Source organism: Agelaius tricolor, unplaced genomic scaffold, assembly GCF_023055355.1.
Source record: "Agelaius tricolor isolate 1412-34295 unplaced genomic scaffold, bAgeTri1.0.p SCAF_11, whole genome shotgun sequence".
NCBI classification, from domain to species: domain Eukaryota; kingdom Metazoa; phylum Chordata; class Aves; order Passeriformes; family Icteridae; genus Agelaius; species Agelaius tricolor.
The window spans coordinates 27,841,541-27,865,000 of NW_027269271.1; the positions used below are offsets into that span (position 1 = coordinate 27,841,541).

Below are 23,460 nucleotides of genomic sequence, written 5' to 3' on the forward strand. Positions count from 1 at the left end.
AGTCAAAACCATATTCTCTATCAGATCCACAGCTGTGAATCACAGTGAGACCTTCTTCTCACCCATGGTGGTGTGAGGTTTCACCCCATGTCCTGGGGTACCCACCACCCCCATCACCTCCAGCATCCCACTGGAGCCTGGGCACTATGGGCCAGGACATCCCGTCCTGTGTGCAGCCCAGGCTGCTGGCAGCCAGTGACATTAGCACTGAGCTGCCCAAGCAGGGTCTGAAGCATTTTCCAGGGAAAACAAGCAGCATGCCATGCTACGGCTGTCAGCTTTGCCCAATCCAACCTGTGTTTGGTGCCAGTTTCAGGAGAGGATCCCTCAAAGCTTTTCCCAGGGCAGGGAGCCCAGGACAGCCACACTGCAAAAATACCATTGCCCTGGGCTTTAGTTGTCCACCATGGAGAAATCAAGGGAGCTGGAGGAGAGAGGGGAGACGGCTGCAGATCTCTGTGCCCACCTGTAAACCCCAGCAACAGCTCATGTGGCCCACAGAGCCCATTTATAAAGTGAAGTGTGATGTGATGCTTGTCACATCTGTGTTCCCTGAGAGAGCTACTGAGCAGAGACCTCCATCTCCTTGGACAGCCTGGAGAGCCACTTGCTGTGACAAGAGACTGATCTCAGTGACAAGCCCAGTCCAGCCCTGAGCTGCTGTTGAGCATCACTTTGAAATGCAAGGCACTCCTCCCAGCACTGCTGCTCTCTCCACTCTTCAAGAAAGTAATTAAACCGGGCTGGTGCTCAGATATTAGAGTGATGGACATGATCACTATTTGTCATTACTAATGGGAAGAAAGGCCCAAACCAGCAGCTTAATTAGTTTATTGATTAGGACTATAGAAGACTATAATCAATTGGCAACATGGAGTATTTGGCCTGTTCAGTGCAACAGCAATTAAAATGGAGCAAGTTTAGTATATAATTTCAGAATTCCTTTTTAGATCTTTCTTGTTTACTATATATAGCTCCATAGAATTAGCTCAACCCCATCTGCTTCTATTTAAAGCTGAAGTGCAACATCACCCATGTACCAACATACAAATTATTCTTACTAATATCCCTCTGGCAGTTTTTAAAAGCTGGACCATAAAAGAGCAAGGCACACGCTTCATTTGTGTGTGATACAAAGGGAAAGCCTGACTAAACAAGTTTTAAAATACTTTGCAAAACCAAGGACAAGCAGAGGTTAACTAAACCTCTGAGTGGAAGTGCCTTATAGCAGGAGAGCTGTGTTTATTCCTTCGCAGAATGCATGACACTTCCTTAGCCATGTAAACACTCATGTTTTAATAACCACCTAGTATATATTTGCTTAATATTAATAAGGAACAGCTAAAATAGGAGGCCTGAGGTCTAAAATAAGTGCTAAAAGGCACAGTCTGGAAGTGTAAGATAGAGATTTGAGCTATTGAAGAAATGTTTTGCACGTTTGGAGCTGTGCTGGGGTAAGAGTTTTACGTCTCATCATTCATTTAGCTGGAAGCTCTGAGCACAGTGCTGTGCATTAACCCCCACCTTTCTCCTCCTCAATTGTCTCCACGAGGTACCGACTCTCCTCTTGCACTTTTTCCTCAAAATTTACCGCAAGGCTTTTCAGTGCTGCTAAAGCAAACTTTCTCTGCTGTCTCCATATGTGCCCGTTGGATGATATGAGCCCTGTAGGTGGAAAAAACAGGTGAACAATCCTCTCTCTAGGTCATTTGTGAGTGTTAGGATTCTGAAACCATGTCCATTCACCATGGACAAAAACCCCAAACCAAGGCAAACAAAGCTCGTGGCTGTGGAAAAGGCTATGGCTTTTCCTGGGAATTAAAATTCAAGAGTAATTGGCTTATGCTAAAGATCTAGCTTTATGGATTTGCTTTAATCTGCTACTTTGTCACTTTGCGTGGGAAAAAAAGGTGTAAGCCAAAATACTCTGAGTACTATCACGCTGTTGGCAGAGCTGCAGACAGGAGCACCCCGTCTCTGGAGCTGTGTGCAACCCAGGCAGGAAAAGTAAAGGAGAAATGAAAACCAAAGGGAAAAGCTGCAAGTGTATTGATCTTTGGGCAGCTTGCATTTATTTCTTCTCTTTCATTAAAATCTGGTTTTGAGCCCATCCTTATCCCTAAATCTCACAGAGATTAAAACATACCCCTGTGAGATTATTGGTATTTTTGTCTTCCCCTGTGCAAAATTTCACAGGTGCAGCTCACAAGGGTTGAATTCAACCAGTTTCTTTCCCTCTAACAGTTATCATTCCAAAGAGATGAAAATTTTGTCCCAAAATCCTGGTAGCTGTGCTTACCAAAGCCTCTAAATATTTCTTGGAGGAGTGGAATATTTGGCCGGTCAGCAAATATTTCAGCCTGGTGGACAAGAGCTTCTCTCACCATTTGGTACCCGTTGACCACCACGAATGTCAAACTTCCAAACTGCACGCTGAAGATGTTCCCGTACCGACCCGTAAGCTGAAAGAGAGTCCACTGTCCTCTGAGAACAAGAAGATGGGGATTTTCAGAATTCTCCAGGCCAAGACCTTGAACAGGGAAATCTGACTTTGAATTTAACCCTGCTTGAAGCAAAGGTACTTCAGAGAAACCCAAACCCAAGCATGCAGGTCCTATCCAATCTCAGCTACTCCATGAAGGCTGGAGAAGGCATAAAAAGGGCTGGAGAGCTGTAGTGTGGGAGAGATGAATTGCTTATATCTGTTATCTGGTGTGACCTGGGCTTGACCAGGTGTTTGCATCAGTTTGGCTTGTAACAAGGATGTGAGTTGCTTTGTAACTGATGGGCATCTCCTCTGTCCCTTTCTGTCCCACCACCTGGGTCACCACACTCAGGCTGTTCCTGCTGAGAGCAAACCATGACAAATTATCCCTTTCATCAGTTTTGTGTCTAGAGCAGTGTGGTTTCTCCTCCAGCTCTCCCATTTAGACAGGAGCTCTAACTGCTTATTGCTGGACACGTACTTCTAATTTTAAGCCTGACTGCATTTATGGCCAAATTGCGGCCATTTTCCTTGCATGGACTTTGCTGGCATTAGTGTCTCCTCTGAGATGTATAAGGGTAAAACGGGGATCATATCTTCTCTCTGTCAGGGAGCTCATCCTCTTCTTAGACTGAATCTACATGAGAGGACACACAGGGTCACCCCAAACTGCTGTGGTGACTCGTGAAACCAGCCTGGGACCAAACGGGTGTCTCAGTCATTGTGTACTTGTAAATAAATGGGATTATTTTTCTTAATAGCTGTGTGTATTGACAAAATATCCTAAACTCACTGCCTCAGCCTTCCCCAAGGATTCCCTCAGGAACCACCCATGCTGGTGGCCTGAGAGCACCCAGGGTAGACAGGCTGGTGTCATCCTGCTAAGCAAAAGCAAGAGACAAATAGTCACCAGAAAGGATTTTTGCAGACAGCATGTCAGAACTTCTACCTTTTCAGAGAGGAATACTCAGCATGTATAAAATCTCTCTCTTTTTGTCTCTCGTGGTAGTCAAAGCTGTGGAAACCTTTCCAGAGAGATCATTGCCTCTTTCTGCAACACAGAAGAAGCCACAGGACATAACTTAGGATTTTAAATGTTTCTTTCAAATGTGATGGGGTGAATTGTCGGCCTCTGAGCAAAGACAGTGACAGGACAATTTCCAGAGGTGATCTCCAAACAGTTCAGTTGTCACACAGCACTTTTCACCTGTCCCTCAGCCTGGCCCAGCCCTTCAGAGCCCTTTCTGGGGCCCAGAAGGAAATGATGACAGTCAGATGGGAAGAAAGAGGAGGAACATATAGGTCTTCCTCCATTATGGATTTCTTTCCCTTTGGACTGTCCTACTCCCCTGGAAGAGGAGATGCTAGTGAGAGATAAAACCAAGAAGGGTCATCTATCTCATGTGATTATTATATATGCAGCTCTGCAGAGACTGCCCTTGCTGCTTCTCAGTGTGGTGATAAGAGTCATGGAAGGGTAAGATATTGTTAGTAGGGAAAATGTCCATGGAGCTCTTACCTTCTGCAGTGCAAGATGGAGGGGCTGCTTAAAGTCCACAAAGGTTCCCACGAGAGGAAAGAGCTGCGGCCCTGGAGGGAAGTTCCTGGGTCGTCTCTTTTTCACTAGGTCAATAATCAAAAGAGACATGACCAGAGCCACCAAGAGCATCCGACCATTCAGCTTGTTCAAGAATGACACAAAATCAGGCCAAAACTGAAGCTCCATCTTGGCTGATGAACTCGCAGGTTTTCATCCCAGGAAGGGACCTGATTCTGGTGTTACATTTGCTAAAACAGGAGTAAGCAACAACTGGAGAAGAAACAAAAAAAGCTAAAATGCTGATAGCTGACTGGAAGCTGCTTTTCCATATACGGCTGCTGCCAGACCACCTGCTGAATAACTAACTTCAAACACCAGGATCTCCAAAAACAACCCTGAAACCTCACAACATTTGGCCAAGCAAAAGCAATCTTGCAAACCTTTAGCTTTACATCTCTCTCAACTCCCTGATTTCCTTATGGAAGAGCATTCCTTCCTTTTTGCCCTGAACAAGGGGCTCCTTTATATGACACCCCGGGATTATCAGCACAGCAAACATTCGAGGTGAGGTGAAAGCAGCTTATGGGGCTGATCACGTGGTGGGCGTCGCACACTTTCAGGGATGCTGAGGCATCTGAGGTGATGGACACCACACCAGGGGCTGAGGGGCTGATCCTGTTAAGTGCTAAGCACCATCTGCAAAGGGCCGGGTGCCTTTAGTGCCCACCAAAGCCTTCCTGGCTTTGCCAGAGCCCTCAGGGGAGGTTCAGACAAGGGAAGAACTGCAGGGGCCCAGGGCTCTCCCAGCCACACAAATGAGAGTTAAAGGAGCTTAATTTCAAGAATGAGAACATAGGCTCATGTGCTTGCCATGGGATTGCAACTTATGCATTTAAATCTCCTGGGTTTTCTGAAAATCTTCTTTGAATAAAGCTTCACACTGTCCTGGGGGAAGGCTGCAGTGGACTGACAGTGACCTCTGTGACTTGGAATCAGTCTTGTGTCACCTGCTGATTTTTAGCTAACTTGGTTCCAGCTCTTTCCTTTTCTCTTTCCTTTTTTCTTCCCCTTTACAAAATTTACTTTTACAAAGAATCGTAATGTATACTAAAGCAAAACTATAAATAATGAGTTTTCAAATTATTTGCCAAGAACTCAGTATGAGAAATTCTGAAGGATGGTCAATTTTGACTGCTATAGAATCCTATGATGGTTTGGGTTGAATGGGAATTTAATATGAAAAATTCTGAAGGACGGTCAATTTTTACTGCCATAGAATCCTATGATGGTTTGGGTTGAATGGGAACTTAAAGATCCTCTGGTTCCAACCTCCTGCCATGGGCAGGGATACTGTATCTTCAGCTTTAAAGAAAGCTTTAATTTTTAAGGAAGAAAAATGCAGCTTTTCATAAGAAACAATAATTGGGGAAAAAAATCTGGTATTCTCTAGTCTTTGACCATTTTAAAAAGCTTTGCTGTCCCTGTCTTTCATTATCTTAGAAGCACAAGCAGGCTATCTGACAGACCTGCACCTTGGCTATGGCAGGAGTCTTTTTTAGGGGCAAAAGTTATCTGCAACCCAACCCTTCTTGCTTTGAAATATTATTTACAGGTTCCTAGATGGGATTAGGCAGCAAACAGGGAACAGCAATGGGAGAAACATCTCACATCCCTTGTGTATAAAGCACATTTTACATGTCCCCATAGCACAGCTGTGAGCAGCAGTGGCTGGATGTGCTTTGCCTCTCCTCATGCTGGCGCACCCACGGTGCTCCTGCACCACTTGCGTCCACGCGCCTCTTCCAGCCTTCCTGGTGTGGCAAGCCAAGCCTGGCTTACCAGAGGCTAAATCAGGATAGCAGGCTCGTGCTCCTCATCCTGGCACCGGGGAGATGACTCGGTTGGTGGAGGTGTCAGCCTACAGCATGCTCAGAGGGACTGTGATGATAAGGCGTCAACTTCTGCTAGCCCAGTTTCACTCCTCTGTTCCTCACTGTGCCATATGATTTGTCAGCATGCACAGAGTGCAGATCCCTCTACCACTTGTGGCTGCTGTGAATCGGGCTACGTGCAAAGCCAAGGTGTTAATGTGTTCTTCTGGGTGGTGTTGTGGGGGTGGGTGCATCGTGGTTGACAGGAGAAATGTTATTTTTAGCAGGAGGAGCACATTCTGCATGTATTCACATGTGTCTTGTCAGTCAGAAACCTCAAGCCTATTCCTTTGCCTTGAAGCTTCACATGTCCAAATGCATCCCCTCACAAAGTTCTTAACACTCCAGATTTACAAAGAATTAAGGAAGAGCCTTCCAATATTACCAGGGCTCTCCTAACCTTGGCAGACAGTAACACCAGCATGTTATCAAACTGTGGTGATTCTATTTTGGGTCCTAGGCTTTAATCAACCCAGTTCTCAGCACGTGGTGATGTGCAAATCCCCAAAGCACTGAGGAAGTCACGTCGCCATGGCACATGGGCAGTGCAAAGGTTGTTGGACAACACCAATCTCTGCAGTGTTGACCAGATCCTTGTCTGTAAGATCTTGGTCACCTGCAGGATGAACCTGTTCCTCTGGCCAGCACCATGAATGCTGGAACTTTGGTGTTCTGCAGATCAAATAACACAAATTTGAGTTCATAAGAGGATGTGCACCCACACAACTAGTAGGGAACAGGATGTAGACCCACCTTCCCCCAATTTCTCCTCAAATACCTCCCCTGATGCCAGTACACAGCTTTTGACCACCTCACCTGAGCTCAAGGAGATACCATGTGGATAAATTGTGCCATATTGCATGGACAGGCATGCATCACTGCCTGAATATTAAGGCATCTTGAACAGCCAAGAGACAGAAATTGGCCCATATGCTTTGTACCTTCTTCCCTGGCTAGATGTCTAACTGTGTGCAGAAGGTTTTGAAACACAAAGAGAAACATTCTGTTAAAAATGCAATTACCATTTGTTTTTCAAGATATAGTATCCCATTATTTTTTCCAGAGAAGTGAAATTCAATAAGGTTACAACAGAATGTAGTCCAACAGTTACTGTACTTTCAGAGCATTATTTAAGCTACAGAATTTCTTAATGATTAGAAACATATGTAGGAAAAATCACATGCAAAATGAGAATGACTGGAGACAATTTTCCCCTGTTGTAGTGCGTTCTTATATTTTGTAATACTTTGAAGTAGTTTGTTTTGTATTCCCATGTTCTTCCCAAATGGTTTATCCCAGACTGTACCCCCCCCCCCTTTTCCCTCTACTTGTGTTATCCCTTTCCTGGGATAAGATCTCCAAAACCCCCACCCTGGCTCTCTGTCAGTCACCTCGACATCCCAGCCCCTTACCTAGAAGTTTCTGTCCAAGTTGCCGAGTGATTAGCCAGGGGCCAAGGGTCAACCCCCCAAGTCCTGCCCCATACGCTGTTTTGTATGTCTATCCCCCCAGCACCCATCCCCCAGAGATACCTATTGGTCAGTAGGATTTTATCTATGTTAGTTTCCTCCCCCCTTTAAATGTGAGCTCCGGACATCCCCCAGCGCTCTCGGCAGGAAGCCCCTGAGGTATAGGAGCTCCCTTGGGACTCCTTAATAAAAACCTTGGAATATCCCCTGCTGGGAGATGGCCCCTTTCCTCTTCCACCGACGTCTCGGTCGTCTCTGCTGCAGCAAAGGCAACCAGCCTGAGTGCCCTCAGCACCCTCGGGGCACAGAAAGTGTCTCCCCGCAGTCGGCCGTGGTGGGGTCACCCCCCCCACTCTCTGCCGACCCGGGTAAGGCCCAGGGACATTGAGAGGACTTGCAGAGAGACTGGGACAGCTTGGCGCCCAGCCGTGGGGCTCTGAGACCATACCAGGAGCCCACGGAAAGGGGCTCAGACATTCTTTCAGTCTGTTCGATAAGCCTTTGGCCGGCAAGCTACCTCAGAAGAACACACTCCGTTTTAGTGAGTTGCTCTCCTGTGGACGAAACTGGGAACTTCGAAGTACCCTAAGAAGTCAGTTTCAGGTGGAAATCAACATCCCAGGCTTTTTCGTTCCCCTGTCCTGCAGCTGGATTGGTAAGTTTTACCCTTCTCTTGTTTCTCCCCTCTTTGGGAGGGGGTGTTTCCCTGCCCTTTGTTCTCAGGCCCGCCGCGGAGGGCCGAAGTTTTTTTTTCTCTCTATTGTGGGCAGGCTGCCAGCTGCAGGCTTTTTTCCTCCCCCCCCCACCTGGGTTGCTGAAATTTGAGATACAAATTTAAAATCAGAGCCAAAATGGGTGCTAGGCTTTCTGTATCTCACAAGGGTGTCTATTATCATCTTTTAAACATTCTTAAGAGTGAAAAAATCCGATTTTCAAAAACAGATGTTAAACAGTTCGTCAGATGGCTTTTTGTTCACATTCCTGACGTGTCCACTGAAAATCTCAGTGATTTGGCTTTTTGGGACAAAATTGGTAGTGAATTATTGAAGGCAGGGAAATCAGGAGACACCTCTCCGTCAAAATTTGCTTTTTTAGCCCTGCAGATAAGAAATGTTGTAAAATTTAATTTAAAGATGCAAGAACAGCCATCCGGCAACAGTTTCAATATCTCTGTTTCCCAAAAACCCGATCTACCCCCCTCCAAGTTCGGTTCTCCCTCCCCCACTCACCTTTCCCCACCCCCAGCCCCGGCACAAACCCCTGCCCCCCCCCCAGAGGCTCCCTGTCTCCAACCCGGACACTTCTGCCCTGAATTCTCGAGATCCTACCCTTCCCCCTGCTTCTACAAGTTATAATACCGTGTCTCACAACCTTAGTGCCCGCCTTGGTACCCCTGAGACGCGTCCGGTAATTTCTCAGGACAATAATGGTGGACACCACGTGGCAATGCTGGTTTCCTCTCCTTCCCAAAACCCCTTTTGCTCTCCCAACAACCCATTCTGCTCGGAGCACCCCGCCCCCGAAACCCGCCTTCCCCCGGCCCCTCCTCCGGCCCCTCCCGCCCTTCCCCCGGCCCCTCCTCCGGCCCCTCCCACCCCGGCCCCGGCCGCCCCTCCTGCTCTGTCCCTGGCCGGCCCCGCCCCCTCAGAGCTCTGCCCGCCCACCGCGGGCTCCCTCCGCCCCCCCCACGGCCCGCCCTCCGGCCCTCAGAGCAGTGTAACAAGAGACGCTGTCGCCGGCAGACAGAACCCGGAAACAGCACAGTTCCTTTCTGCTGCCCCTGTCTCATACATTCCAGATGTCACCGGGGCATTCCAGCCAAATTATAGCCCCCTTTCTGTTGATTCTGTTAAAGAACTAGCCAAAGCCCAAAAAGATTTTGGGAGATCAAGTGAATATTTTAGAGGGCTCCTTAAAGCTACATTATTCGCTCACATTCTAACCCCTGCTGATATAAAACACCTTTTTTCCTGCCTGTTATCCTCTTCTGAATATCTCTTGTGGGATGTTGCATGGCAAAAAGGATTGAGAGCAATTTTACCAGCTCTGTGGGCTGATGAAGCTACTGCTCGTGATGTTTATGGTAACATGTTATCTCTCGACCATCTCTGTGGACAGGGGGGTTGGGAAGATAGCGTGACCCAGGCAGAAAGCATTCCCACAAGGGCTTTCAGAGAATGTGCTAGAGCAGCTGAGAAAGCTTTCTTTGGGCTCCGTCCTAGTATTCCAATTGAGAATTATTTGAAAATAACACAATCTCCATCTGAGTCCTTTTTGAGTTTTGTGGAAAGGTTGAGAAAAGCTGTTGAATTGCAAGTTCAGAATGAAAGAGCCAGGATGGAAATCCTCACCGAGATTGCTAAAGAAAATGCCAATGAGAAGTGCAAAGCTGCTATTCTCAGCCTGCCTCTTGACCCAACGCCTACGCTGCAGGCCATGCTTGAAGTGTGTGAGAAGAAAGTTACCATCACCCTCGCTGACCACGACGAGAGACCAAAACCACAGAGAAGGATTGCTGCAGTGGAAGGCCCTGAGCCATCATTCACCAGCCAGCTCCAGCATGTCACGATGCCACAAGAGAGAATCTCAAACTCTAATAGACCTTGCCACCTTTGTGGGAAGTTAGGGCATTGGATGCCTGACTGCCCTCTGAAAAAGCAGTTTTTAGATTTTAAATACAATACGCTTAAAAACCAGAATTCCCCAAAGGACCACCTCTCAAAAAACTGAGTAAAGAGCGCTCCTTTCCCCAGCGCTATGACAAAAATAGGGTGGGCTCAATTCAAGTACGGGGGAGGGAAAAGAAATCTAGTGTAAAAGATGTATCGGTGCCAAGCGAGGCACTGGCTTTGAACAAAACAGAACATTCATTTCATTGGAATAATCCCAGACCAATTTTAACCACTGACTCTTCCCATAACCCTTACAGGCTGGCGTTGACAGAGCCTCTCCATCTCAGAGACACTAACTGGCATTTCATATCTGTTAACCCTGAACAACCAGGTACTTGGACACAGCTTTGCCAGAAACGTCACAGTAAGTATGTCGTCCTTGGGGACACAAAACACACACCCCAAGAAATTATTATTCCTCCGGGTCTCATATCATCAGACCCGAAACAATTTGTCATATGGCTTCACTGTACTCATCCACCCGTGTACTTGCCCAAAGGCCAAATCATAGCCCAAGCAATCCCAGTGCCTGAGCCTCCATGGGACCAGGAGCAAGCAGACACCCTCAGAGGTAAACTCCATCCCAATGTCTGCTGGACTCAGGTATTGGGAAAAGAAAAACCCAAGCTATCATGTGGGTTACACCGTGGTGGCGAGTACAAGTTTCCTCCCCCCTTTAAATGTGAGCTCCGGACATCCCCCAGGGCTCTCGGCAGGAAGCCCCTGAGATATAGGAGCTCCCTCGGGACTCCTTAATAAAACCTTGGAATATCCCCTGCTGGGAGTCGGCCCCTTTCCTCTTCCACCGACGTCTCGGTCGTCTCTGCTGCAGCAAAGGCAACCAGCCTGAGTGCCCTCAGCACCCTCGGGGCACAGAAAGTGTCTCCCCGCAGTCGGCCGTGGTGGGGCTGCACCCCCCACTCTCTGCCGACCCGGGTAAGGCCCAGGGACATTGAGAGGCTTGCAGAGAGACTGAGACATTCCCCCAAAACACTTTTTTTCAGGCAAGGAACAGCTCATCCACCACTGTTGTTCCATCCATCACGTTGGAGGTGTGAGACTCCCACCCACCCGGGGAGCCGTGTGCTCAGGTCACATCAACAAACAGGCTCAGCAAAGTCCAAGGAGCCATCCTGATTTCCAGCAAGGAATATTTTGCTGTTTCTCTCCTCTTTATGTCAGACCCAAGGAATTGAGGCCATTTTCACTACAGACAAGCTCTTGAACAGCAGCGACCACCCCGATCCACATTCCAGAAGGTTTTCATGCAGGTGCAGCTGCTGTTTCATGGTCCAGCACAGGTGAGTCTTCATGAACCTGGAGTCAGTGACAGATTAGGACACTCATTTCCTTTCAGGATTTACTTTACTGGATCAAATGAAATCTACAGGGGATTTGTAATTTCACAAAGCCAGGAATTGGAAGTGCTGGAGCACCCAAACATCCTGGGGTGAACTCAGTAAAGACATGGTTGAACTCACTTCGTAGACTGAAGTTCCCCACTTGGGGTGATTTCACTGGGACATAAGGGCTCCCATATATCCCAGACTTTGGCTTCAATGCCCAAAATCAGGAAGCCAAGTCTGTATTTACTGCTCTGTGTGTGTGGTGAATACTAAAGTGCCTCCAATTTTACATCTTTCTCTCCTCCCTCACCCAGACTAGGTGCAGGTAATCTATAGGATTTCTGGGACCATAGACGTCTGAGCTGTAACCTCCTGGCCACAACATTTCCAGTGCTCATTAGAGCTCTAAGTCAGGGAGCTGTCACCAGGAATGGGCAAACTGAGGCATTATGAGCCTAAACCAAGTGATGTGAGCAGACCTACAGTGTCTGCCTGTGCCATCTGGGAAGGATCCCAGAAGATGGGATGCTCAGTCCCCTTCTGTTAGAGTCCAAAACGTCCTTTTTCTGCTGTTCTGTCCCTTTTCTGAAGCCAGTTGTGACGGGATCACATTCAGACTTCAGCCAGCTAATTAAATGCAGTTAGCAGAAAGTGCTGCAGGGAACCCTCCCTGTGCCCCCCGACCCTGCATCACCCCTGGCTTTTTGGTCCAAGATTTTATTCCCTTCTCCCCGGGAGCTGCGCCGCCGTTGCCAGCGCCGCCCCGCAGGCACATCCCGTCCGGATGCAGGATGCAGCGAGTGGGATTTGGGGGTGCCGGGTGCTTCCCCCCGGGGCCGCGCCCGCGGCAGCGCCAGAGGCAGCGCCCACCCTCCCCTGGCACGGCTCTCCCACCGTCTGCCGCAACCCGGGCTGCTCCGCATCCTCCGGCTCCCCATAAACCTCGGGAAAACTCTCCCGTCTAAGGCGCACCTTTTCAGTATTCACAGAGAAGAGTACAGTCACATATTCCTCTCAAAGCCACAAGGACTTGACTAGAGCTAAAATGTCATTTATGTACATATCACAAGCGTTTTTCTAGGCACAGATGTCTTTCTGGTGCCAATATGCTGTTTATGTACTTATCTGTCACAAGCACATGTCTACATACATATGCCCTGCTGGCAGAGGCACAGAGCATTTTGAAACTCTTATTAGACTGCTAATGAATAATACGCATACAAAGGAGAAAACAGAAGGTGGGTCTATCAGGAACAGCCTCTTTCTTAACTACCTTTTAATTGTAGGAGAGGAAGAAAAGAGATGAATTTTGATATGTTGGCATCTGTGAAGGCCTGCTTAGCAGCATCCAACGCCATCATTTTAAAAGTGGATTTTTCACAGGTTTGGGTATTTTGGGGGGAGGGGAGGATTTTTTTTTTTTCCTCTTAAAAAAAACCCACAAAATTTTGACACTGAGAGTATTGCAAATCCTGGTGCCAATGATGTATGATAGTGTGATTGTCACCATGGAATGCTGAAAAGCTCGAGCAGCTGTTTGGCATATTGACAGTGCGAATTTAGAGCGTTTTAAATGCAAATGACAGTATTCAATTGATCGCAGGAAAACAATGGGTCATAGCCTTACCTTTCCTTGGCTATGCTCTGAATAATCAGGCTGCAAATCCATGCACAATAGGGATATTGTACACGTTCTGGGGATTTTATTCCCCACGTTCATGGGGGTCGATATGATGCTTCTTTTGGGCAGAGCTGAAATAGAGGTGCCGCTGAACCATCCCAGGCACCTTGTAGGGGTGAGGTGGGGAAAAGGGCATAATTTGCTCCAAATCCACCACGTCCTAAGTGTCAGCCTGTTTTTCTTCACTTCTATCCTTTCCCGCTTGCTCTTTAATCATTCCCAAGGGTGGCTGGCTTTCTGCCTGACTTGTCTCCATTATACCCTGCTGCAATCAATATGGCAAGCAGAAATCAGCAGGAGAAGGCATGTTCTGCTCCCAGTGAGAGCCGGTGGGAGGGAAGGAGATCAGGCCAGCCAGCTGCAACCCCAGCCCGGCAGGCGAGCCGAAATCCAGCCGAAAAAAGCTGCCGCCAGACGGCTGCGTCCTGTTTCCTTCGTGGTGCCCCCTGCCCGGCAGCGAGCAGCAGGTAAAGGTCTTCCTCCTTCCCCCAGCTCTGGGAGGGCAGGCAGGAAAACCTGGCCCTGGTAAAATTTACCCAGAAACAGAAAGCCCTTCTTTTTTATTCTTTTTCTTTTCTTTTTTTTTTTTCCCTTTTGTTTTTTTGGGGGTTTTTTTGAGTTTTTTTTGGCAGTGGTGGAAAGAAAAAGAAGGGTCTTTCCAAAGCAGAAAAGTCCAGGAATGGGGGAGCCACACTTTCACCTGAGCAGGTCTGTTACATATGGACACTGGTGAGTGCTTGCTGGGTTCACCCTGGCTCAGGTCTCCAAGGTTGGCCATGATAGATTGAAGGCAGACACTGCAACTCTTGAGTACTCTAGCAATAGATTTTTAGTTTGAAGACCCACATTTCTTTGAAAACAAGTTAAAAGCACATGCAGGAGTGGTGTGGATGAGGATATCACCAAGACAGTGCTCTCTGCCCATGGCTTTACCTTGCCATGTACATATATGACATCGCCCTCCAAGCATTTTAGCTTGGTGAATTTCTTCCCTTTCCCTAATTTGTATTGCTGAAATGGATATTCAGAATCGATTCCCTTATTGCAATCCCCTGATTGTATCTAAACTATACCAGTGAGCAGAGCTTTTCTGTCTCCAGTGCTTCCATCTACTCTTCTGGTGTTTCAATCTTAAGTACTTTGGGTCAAGCACTCATTTTTGGGTCTCCTTTATCCATGGGTTGTGTGCTCTGGGACATTTCTGAGTGTTTCTGCAATACAACCACTGTACAAGCAGCATCACAGTTTCCAGAGCAGTTGCTGAGATATCTACAAGATATCCATGATCAGATTTGCACCTGGGATCAGGAGGGTGAGTGGAACATCACAAATGGCTGATGCTTTTGGGCTGTCTGCATGGGAGATCCATGCTGTGGGCTCCTTGCACTAGAAACTGGCTTCTCCAGGGACTCTGACAATTACAAAAAGTTCTGTTTTATAAAGGGGAGATTGATGAGGAGCTGGGGTTGGAAACTACATGTTAATGGTTAATGTCATCCATTTATGAAGTCTTGTTAGAAGACTCCACAAGTTTTTCAGGCTTTCCCAATCTTGCCCAGCAATTCCAGATGCCCATTCTGCCTAGGTACAAAAATCAAGGGACTGTACAGCTAAATGACACCCATTTTATGATCCAGCCCTTCAGTCTCTGATGGAAGGCAATGAATAAAAAAAACCCAGCATCATTATTACCTATGCCTTCCAAAGATAAATCTGTTTACCTGTAAAACAGATGCATTAAAAACCAATCAGCCAATAGAAGTAATTAGTTATAGGGTAGGCATGTGATTTGCTCAGCCTCTGGAACGGGGTAATGTCTTGCTTATCTTGAACTCCTTGCTGATGGATGCTTGGTGAAAGGTCTTGGAGACGATGTACTCAGCTAAACGCTGGGGAGACAGAAAATGATTACTACAGAGAGACATTGCTCAAGTCAGCTCTGCGAGAAATTCATCACCAGCAGCATTGGCACCACACATGAGCAGCAGCGTATGGAAACTGAACTGTAAAAAGTAACAAAATCAGTGAACTAAGGGAACACTGCATACCGTGAACGTGAGGGAATGCATCGTTTCCCAGAGGGAGAAACGTTCTTATTTAGCAGGCTTTTGTTTTGTTACAGGAAACACTTGGATGGGGGATTTAGCTGTGAACACAGAGCCTTTGTTTTCTGGGAACAAAGGGAACCCAATCGACACAGGTTGGAAATGGGTAAACTTTCTATGCTGAGCTGGTAGGTGAAGCCTTGGGCTTGCTATAAAACATGCAGGACTGACTTCTTGTGCCTAAAATCCCCAAAACAGCCCAAACAGCAGCCATTGGAGGTAAATTTATACCTCATGTCTGCTTAGTGGCCACAAGACCACCCTAAAATAAAGTCAAGGCCAATAGGAGGGGCTGCTGCAGAAGGCTGCTGCCCTCTCCCCAGCCTTAGCAAGATGCTCTTGATAAACCTTCAAAAGACATCAATGTTGTCTTTAGTCTGCTGTGAGTCCTCCTGGGAAAATAGCCCTGCATGGAAAGTGGAATTGGGGTCTCCTCTGCCCCAAAGGCTTCCTGTGAGCCCTTTTACCTGAAGGGTGGAGCACGGCAATCTTCAGAGGCTCAGGAACACCCCACAATTTAACAGCAGCCCTCGTTGTTTACAAGCAGCTTGGCACATCTGGAACGAGAGAGAAGATGCCTTGACTTCAGCTAAATGAAGGGACTGATCTCATCCTACCAGAAGGAGAAGGGTAACAATAAAACAATTCCACAAGCGTCCCTTGTGATGACAGGACCAGTAGAATTTTTCCAGTCCTGCTGGCAAACGGTAGAAGGCAAAAGTCTTGTGGAGACAGAAGGAATAAAAACAAAATGTCTTGCAGGAGGCTAGAAAACTTTCCCAAAGCATTTTTCTTTAAACTTAACCACATGATTTACAAGCTTATTATTAGTTTCCCCCCCTTCCTTACATAAAAAAGAGAAATTAAAAAAGTGTAGATTAACACATTTTTGGATAACTTCCAAGCTCTCAATTCCTCTACTTAAAGGATTATTTTGACAAATCAAAAATCACTTTTTGGGTGGCCTGGAGAGACTCAGATTTGCTCTCTCTCTGTAGCAGAAATGATCCCTTCTCAGAGGGTGCTTACTTGTGCCTCTCAGACAAATAACAGCGAGAAATCCAGTCCAGCTTCTGGTCTAACTGTAATACAATACTGGCTGCTGATTCCAGGGAATTTTTTCCAGATTGGTCAGGCTGGGGACTGCGTTGGGTACCTTAATCTCTACCTAGTCACTACTCAGGAGATACTAGAGGTTCTTCAGTTAAAGCAGAGCCTTGGGAGCTGCTACAAGCCATCTTCACCTGGGTCATGAGAGCAGAAAATGCTCCTGAGCAGGTACTGACTGACATTGTTGGGGATGGCATGGGAGCTGGGCTGTCTGCTAGAGCTCCCTGGTGTCACCTGCCTTTGTGGCACCCAGCTAGACACCAGAATGCCACATCCATGGGATGTGCTGGCTTTCTCACTGGGATGTGGCTGCAGCTCATGGTCTGGCCCTGCCACAGTGAGCACCCTGCATCTGACAAGAATTCCTGGTGGCCTCAAAGCATCATGAGCACTGAAGGATCACAATGCATATTGGAAAGGTAAATGGATTAGCAAAAGAAGTGCCCAGAGAAGTTCAGAGAGGCATTTTAAGAACAAACCAAACCACTGTGAAAGAAACAATTATCCTGGAATAGAAAAAGAGTTATATATAAGTTATATATATATATATTCACTTAAAGACAAAATTTGTAAACAGGTTGAAAAAGACTATGAGGCTGGAGGAACAGATGGGAAAATGGAACAAACAGATGGAAAAACTCTATTTCTGAAAAAAAAAATTATCTATTTGTAAAGCTATAGCTACTTTGAATGTTTCAAGGTTAGGAAGCTGAGGCATCAGGAAATTTATAACAAGGCCATAAATTCTGAGATCAGTAGGATGGCAAGTCTTTTAGACAGGTGAGTAAGGTGCTTTCCAAACAGCCATGTATATTATTTATCCATACTTATTGCCACCATCCTCAGGGATACTTTGCTCCCCTTTAAGGCTATATGTTATTCACTGTACAGTTAAAAATTACCTTTCAACTTTTCATTAACCATAGCTGGCTAATATATTAAAAGGAGCAAGTTAACCTTGCTTTCTGCCATCTAATCACAGGGGGAGGAAAGGGGCCTGAGCTCACCAGCACTGTTAGAAAGTGCTGCAGACAAGAAGGGGAGAAGGAGTGAGCACCATGGCTCAGCTTTCCGTGTTGATGTCTAAGTAAAGGCATCTTCATTAAATGCCTCTTACCCACCCAGCTGTTCTTGAGCAGCTCTGAGTAGTTTTAGAGGGGATGATCAAGAGAAAAAGTAGGAGGAAAGGTTTGATGAAACTTCTCTTGCAGCAACCAAGCTGCTGTGCTTGGGGTGAGACAGCCTTGCAGGAAAATGTGTCTTGTGTTTTAGTCAGAGAACCACCACCTGCAGAGACAAATCCAGCCCAAGCTTCACATGGTGTTCCTTGGTGAAGAAGGGTGAGATACAGAAAAAAAATTTCCAGCCACAGACCAGATGTGCAGAAACTCTCCCTGGAGTAAATGAATTCAGCAACCTCCAAGCAGTGCTGGGATAAGCAACAAAAACTGCATTACAAAAAGGATAAGTTGCTCCAAGGACTGGAGAGATGGTGGTTTGGGCTGGACAGTGTTAATAGGTGCTGGTTTATGGTGTTGGCTCCAATCCCTCTGGATCACAGCTTCACAGCTGTGAGAAGGGACAGTAGAAGTGCTCCAGCTCACTGGGGAGATGCAAAGATTGAATTTTTAACTGTGTGCAGTCAGCAGCGTGGAGGTAAAAAAAGGATGTTTGCTTTCAGCACGGGGTCTGGGATGGGGATACAGGGGTGGGGACCCAGCTGCCAAGGGTGTTTTGTTGTCTCCCTTATTTCAGGTCATTTCTTTTAAGTCGGTGCAGGGCTTTTAAGGACTGTGTCCCATATCTGGGTCTTAGCAGATTTGCCCACGTTTTCCTGTGTGTGTCTCTGGGACTCATAAAAGCGTCTTTAGCGCTCAAGTAAGTTCCCCTTTGAGAAGGGACTGTCAAAGACAGGCACTAATGTCATTAGGAGGTTACAAGGGGGAAACAAGAGAGAATTTGCTACAGATCCTCATTTCCATAATCTTGCCTTGGCTTCCTCGTTTGTCAGTTCTTAACCTCAATTCCTTAACCTCCAAATCTGTGGAGTCGTTGACCTTGGGGATTTGTCTTCAAACTGATTTCAAGTTTTAGGCAATCTAAATTAGGCTTCCCGTGACAGAAGACAAAACTTGGTCTTTCACCCAAATGTGAAAGACAGGCCCAGAGTGCAAGTGAAATCTTGCAATCGTTTTTTCAAACCATCTGCCCATCTGCAGTCCCAGAACAATATCAGTTCGGTGCTGCCTTCCCTCTCTCTCTCTCAGGAATAAAGAAATTACCATAAACAAAGCAGATCAAGGGTCTTTTAAAGCCAAATGCAGCCAAGACACATTGCTTCAGAAAGAAGCAGGAGAGGAAAAAAGAGCTGCAGGGGAAGTTTCTTCCTAATTCTCATTAACTCTAGTTTGGCCAGTGATGCTGGACACTGCAGTGTAATTTGGAGGGAATAGTGCTGTGTCCCTCTCCATGGGCACTCAATTTCCAAGGTATTTCTGTGGCAAACAAAAGTGATCACCACAGGAAAAAAAAAAAGGAAAAAAGACTGCAGAACTGCTCCTTAAAAGTGCTCCCTAACTGTGCAGAGGAGGGAGAATACAAGAAAACAGGGAAATTAGTCTGGACACAAAGAGCCTTTTGGTCTCTCAGACCATTTCTGCATTGCACATGGCAGTCAAACCCCTGCCTGAATCATGCTCTTTATTTCAGAGAGCGAAGCCGTTGTGAGAAGATGCATTTATTTCCAAGAGTGTGCTCTGAGTTAGAGAGGCTGCAGCAAGCTGGCAGGGCAGCTTGGCACGAGGATTTTCTGGAGCAGCAGGTAGAGATGAACAACGGGAGCTGGACCAGTCCCTGCATGACGGGGAAACAGGGGAGGCAGAGAGATTAAATAATTCAGTGTGTGTTGATGTGATGCATGGAAAAATACCGCCAGAAGTCACAAAGCTAAATGCCTGGGTACCTCTCCAATGGATCAGAGAGCAGGTTTGGGGGGTAAAGAGAGGGAAACAGGCACATCCGTGCTGGGGAGCAGCTTGTGCAGTGGTGGCTGCAGAGAGGCTGCCCCCGAGGTGCCGAGAGGGGGAAGGAGATCTGCGGGAGCCTCAGCCTCATTATTTTTATGTTCAGCTGCCTAATTACTACATGTCAGCTGTCTGTTGGAAGGAACGATGTACTGCAGCCTCTCGTTTGGGAATTTATAGTGATTAATGGGCCTGGAGGGAATGACTAACGAGGAAATGTTAGAATTAGTAAATATGCATCACCGTGCAATGAGTAAAGCGAGGGACATGACAAATGAGCCCAAGTATGTGAAAGATGTAAATGTTGCAGAGGGACAACCTTTGGGATGTCCTGGGGACCCACAGAAACTGAGAGGAACAGGAGGGCGGGAGCAGCACAGGTGTGATCCCGTGGGGAGACAACAAACCAAGTAAGAAGGGCTCTCCAAAGCTTTCCAAGCAGTCCTAGGCAGACTTGGAGGAACAAACTCGCTCTGGCAGGCCTGCAGCAAGATGGAAAGCTGTTTCCCTGTCTGTTGTGTCCTGTGGAGCACAGCAAGGAGCACCGGTGTCATGGCCACGTGCTGGGCAATCACCACAATCTGTCCTGCACCAGGACCCGTGTCTTTGAAGATATTTAGGTACTGCAAGACCCAAACCACTTAGTTTATCCATTTCATGTGTAGAAATTGCTTTCAGCTCGACTGTTTCAGAAGAACTTGTTTACCAAATAACAGCTTTGCTGCGTGCCAGGGACCTGTAGCTGGTCCAACATCCATGCAAAGTAACACCTGCAGGCTCAGCCTTACAGGCAAGGACAGCACAGAGCAGCACCATGGAGGGGCCTGGGGTTTGGGGCTACTTTCCTTCTATTCCTATGTAAGAGAGATATGTAAACCCCCAGAATTACAGCTTGCAGGTGTTCTTGAATGGCTGGCATTTTAAAAACTGTAACTTTAGGAAAAAATCCACTATTTTCAGTAAATTTATTAAAAGCTGTAAAATGAACAGGATTAAGGAAGAAAAGCAGCTGTCTTAATTTCTTGATCTAACATCTCACTGAGATCTTCTGGCAATCACTAGTTTGTACACCTGTCCACCAGCAGCATTCCTTGAGCAGTGCAAGGTAAACCTTTGTACCAGTGTTGCAGTATTTATATGAAACTTCTTTATATAGAACCCAGTTTAAAATGTTTGTGAGTTTTGGGTCACAGAAAATCTAGAACTAGATCTGCTACAGAAAACTAAAATTTGGTCTTATTTGCACCTACCAGATCAAACCCCTCGTTCCACGTGCCTTTTCTATTTTATTTCCAGCAGAGCAACATTATTCAAATTTCACTCAATTGAAAGATGCAGCTGTTTCTATTTTTGGTGCATCCCTGTTAGAGAATAGGAATCAAACAACAATTCTGCACTGTTTGGTGATCAGCAATATTCTGTCTGTAAGATAATTTTCACTCATTGGAAACAGAAGTCAGGGGAGCAATAGCTTAGGTGCTTCTGCCCTTTAAATACTGCAAAACAGCTGTAATGTTATGTTTTCTCCAAAACAGACATTTCTGAAAGCTGAGGCAATTTTCAGAGGACATAACTAGATCATAGACAAGCCTGTAGCTATGGAATAGATAATTTTCCTTGTTCAGCATGCCTAGATGAAAAAAAAAAATTATAGGGGGAAAACAAATCAACAAAACAAACGCCCCTGCCCCCAAACCAATCAGCCAATCTCCTTCATGAAAATTAAATAACCTAAATAACTCCTGCCCTGGAGAATAACTGTGAACTCCTACAGGTAGAAGCAGGATCACTGTGTTTCAAAGTGCTTTAGGGCTCTGAAGGCAAAGCAAAATCACCAGTGCTGACCTCCAGTTTCTGATTGGACAGTGATAATTTCTATAATCACACTTTAAAAGGGCAAGTACTTCCCTTGCTTTTTTGTAGAGATCAATATAAACTGAGACTAGACACGTATCAAACAACTTCTTCATCCACAGCTTGACTCTGACAGTAGAAGTCATCCAAAATTATTTCTTTAGTCCCTCCTAAAGCAGAAAATGACAATTCCCCCTGCAACACATCCTCTCTAAAGAAACACTCACAAAGGCAATTTTGGCAAACCAAAGACCACCTCCATTGTTCCCATGGGCAATGGGAAGTATCTCATGGACCCAAACCCTCAGGAGCAGCCCAGCACTGCCTCTTTCTCTGGCAGTAATGATGTGAAACACCAAATCCCAGTCTCAAAATCAGGACTTCTTCCTTTCCCATAGGTCTGTGGCCTCAGCCAAATGCCACTTCCATCACTCCTAATGGTGCAATGACCACTGCAATCCACGTGAAGGGAGAGTTCATCTCTCTTGAGGAAGTTCAGGACTGAACCAGAGCTCTCACTTTTCCTGGATTCACCACTGGCAAGAGCAGTTCAACATTTGGTTGAAATGATGAAAAAGAAAACTTTTAGTCGAAACATTATATATACTCTAATTACAATCAATCCATCCCCAAATGAAATATTTAATTTCAATTTTCCCAAAGATGGCTTTATTTGGGGGCTGTACATGCAGGGGGAAAGGATTTCTATTTTTTCAACAGCAAAACATGATGTTTTCGAATGTACTTTTTCAGTTGGAAAATGACAGGATGGAAAATCCACAGCTATCTCTACTTATAACACATCATGGTTAGGTGTGTGTGCATAGCACTTAGCACAGCATAAAACATAACATAGCACATAACACATCCAGGTGGGTGTACATATGGCATGGGCACAAAAAGTAAGTTTTAGAGACAAAGTTTGAGAACACAGAAACTATTGGAAAAGGAGGGTTAAATAGCAGTCAGATCAGATGGTACAAAGCAAGCTGTGCTTTCTTCATCTCAAGGAAAGTTAAAATACAAAAAACCTGTTTGCAGGTGATGCTGAAAACACTTTGGAGGTCCCTCCATTTATTGTTGGGTACAGGGAGACCTGGTGCAAGAAACATTTGGAATAACAAGTCATTTGCACTGGGGGAACAATATGCAGCCCTCAGCAGAGAAAAAGTCAAAACTCAGCTGATGTTTCTGAGTCAGAGGCAAGTGCAACTGGTCAGATGTGCCACACGCTTCTCCCCCTCCAGCTGAAAATAACACTGCTTCCAAATTTTCTGGGAGCATGAAGATTTCAACAGCAGCCTCAGCAGAGCTGCCCTATGCTGTGTTGTTTACTTTTGAGGGAAATTGTTGACTGCTTTCCATTTTGCCACATGTGAGACAAAACAATCCGCTATCCTTTTACTCAATAAAATTGTTTAATATTCCAAGTTTCTCGTGTGATTCAGAAGGGAGCTGTTTCCTAGAGCCAACCTCTCCTGCTGGGGGGTGGAAAATGCCTGCTCCTGGCTTGGTTTAGCAGCAGGATGGCAGCAGATTGGCCTTTCCAAAGCAGGGGGCTTGGGCAGCGACAGGCAGACGTGCCCAACCATCAGCCAAAAATATCACCCAAATCCAGGGCAGGAAACATTTCTAACACTCACCTAAAAAGGCAAAAAATATTTGCCAGAGGTTCCGGCAGTATCACAGTTAACACAGCCATTTCTCCTGGTAAACAGGGGGAATTGCCTGGATTGCCTGAAAAGGGTCAGTTATCACCCTGGGAGCTGCTGGCCAAGTCTGACCTCTCCACCTCACACCTGGGTGCAATTTCCAGCAGCCCAGCCACTGCTTCCAGTGAAATCAAAGCCGGTGCAGCCGTTGACTTCTAAGATCTCCAAGAGGGAGATCTCAGCTGTGGTTACCAGCTGGGCTGCGCAAGTGTCATTTTCCAAAAAACCCATCTGCCACACTGAGGCTTCAGTAGCCAAGAATCTGCTACTTACTACCACAAAACTGCTCCAGATTTTCACAGGGGTAACTACTAGCATTTACATTTTGGGAGGGACAGAGAAGGTGGATTTTAGAAACTGTTACTTTCAGTGTTGAAAGGAAATTTTTCTCCTCCTGCGCTGGTCCAAGTCTGCCTTTTTCTCTGCTGCTTTCTTGCAGAGAAAATGTTTTGCTGCTTCATTTTCAGATGGGTGCCCTTGGCTTCCCAGGACCATGGGCCACCTAATGTCTTTTATCTTTCTTGACATTTTA

At 46.3% G+C, this 23,460-nt stretch overlaps 1 protein-coding gene across 6 annotated transcripts in view; it reads right to left on the reverse strand.

Annotated features, from left to right (window-relative positions):
* Positions 1-23,460, reverse strand: part of LOC139594562 (cytochrome P450 2J2-like) — a 54,538-nt gene that overhangs the window by 6,704 nt on the left and 24,374 nt on the right. For 3 of the 6 annotated variants that reach the window (XM_071436857.1, XM_071436859.1, XM_071436858.1), the window contains 5 exons: positions 15,697-15,786; positions 14,846-15,013; positions 4,005-4,295; positions 2,300-2,462; positions 1,525-1,665 (listed from right to left, as the gene is read on the reverse strand). In XM_071436857.1, the coding sequence (XP_071292958.1) occupies positions 1,525-1,665; positions 2,300-2,462; positions 4,005-4,211 (511 nt within the window). In that variant the 5' untranslated portion in view covers positions 4,212-4,295; positions 14,846-15,013; positions 15,697-15,786. Of the gene's footprint in view, positions 1-1,524; positions 1,666-2,299; positions 2,485-4,004; positions 4,296-8,796; positions 8,920-14,845; positions 15,014-15,696; positions 15,787-23,460 lie in introns of those variants that run through there. The other 3 variants (XM_071436856.1, XM_071436860.1, XM_071436861.1) reach the window with 3 other exon arrangements.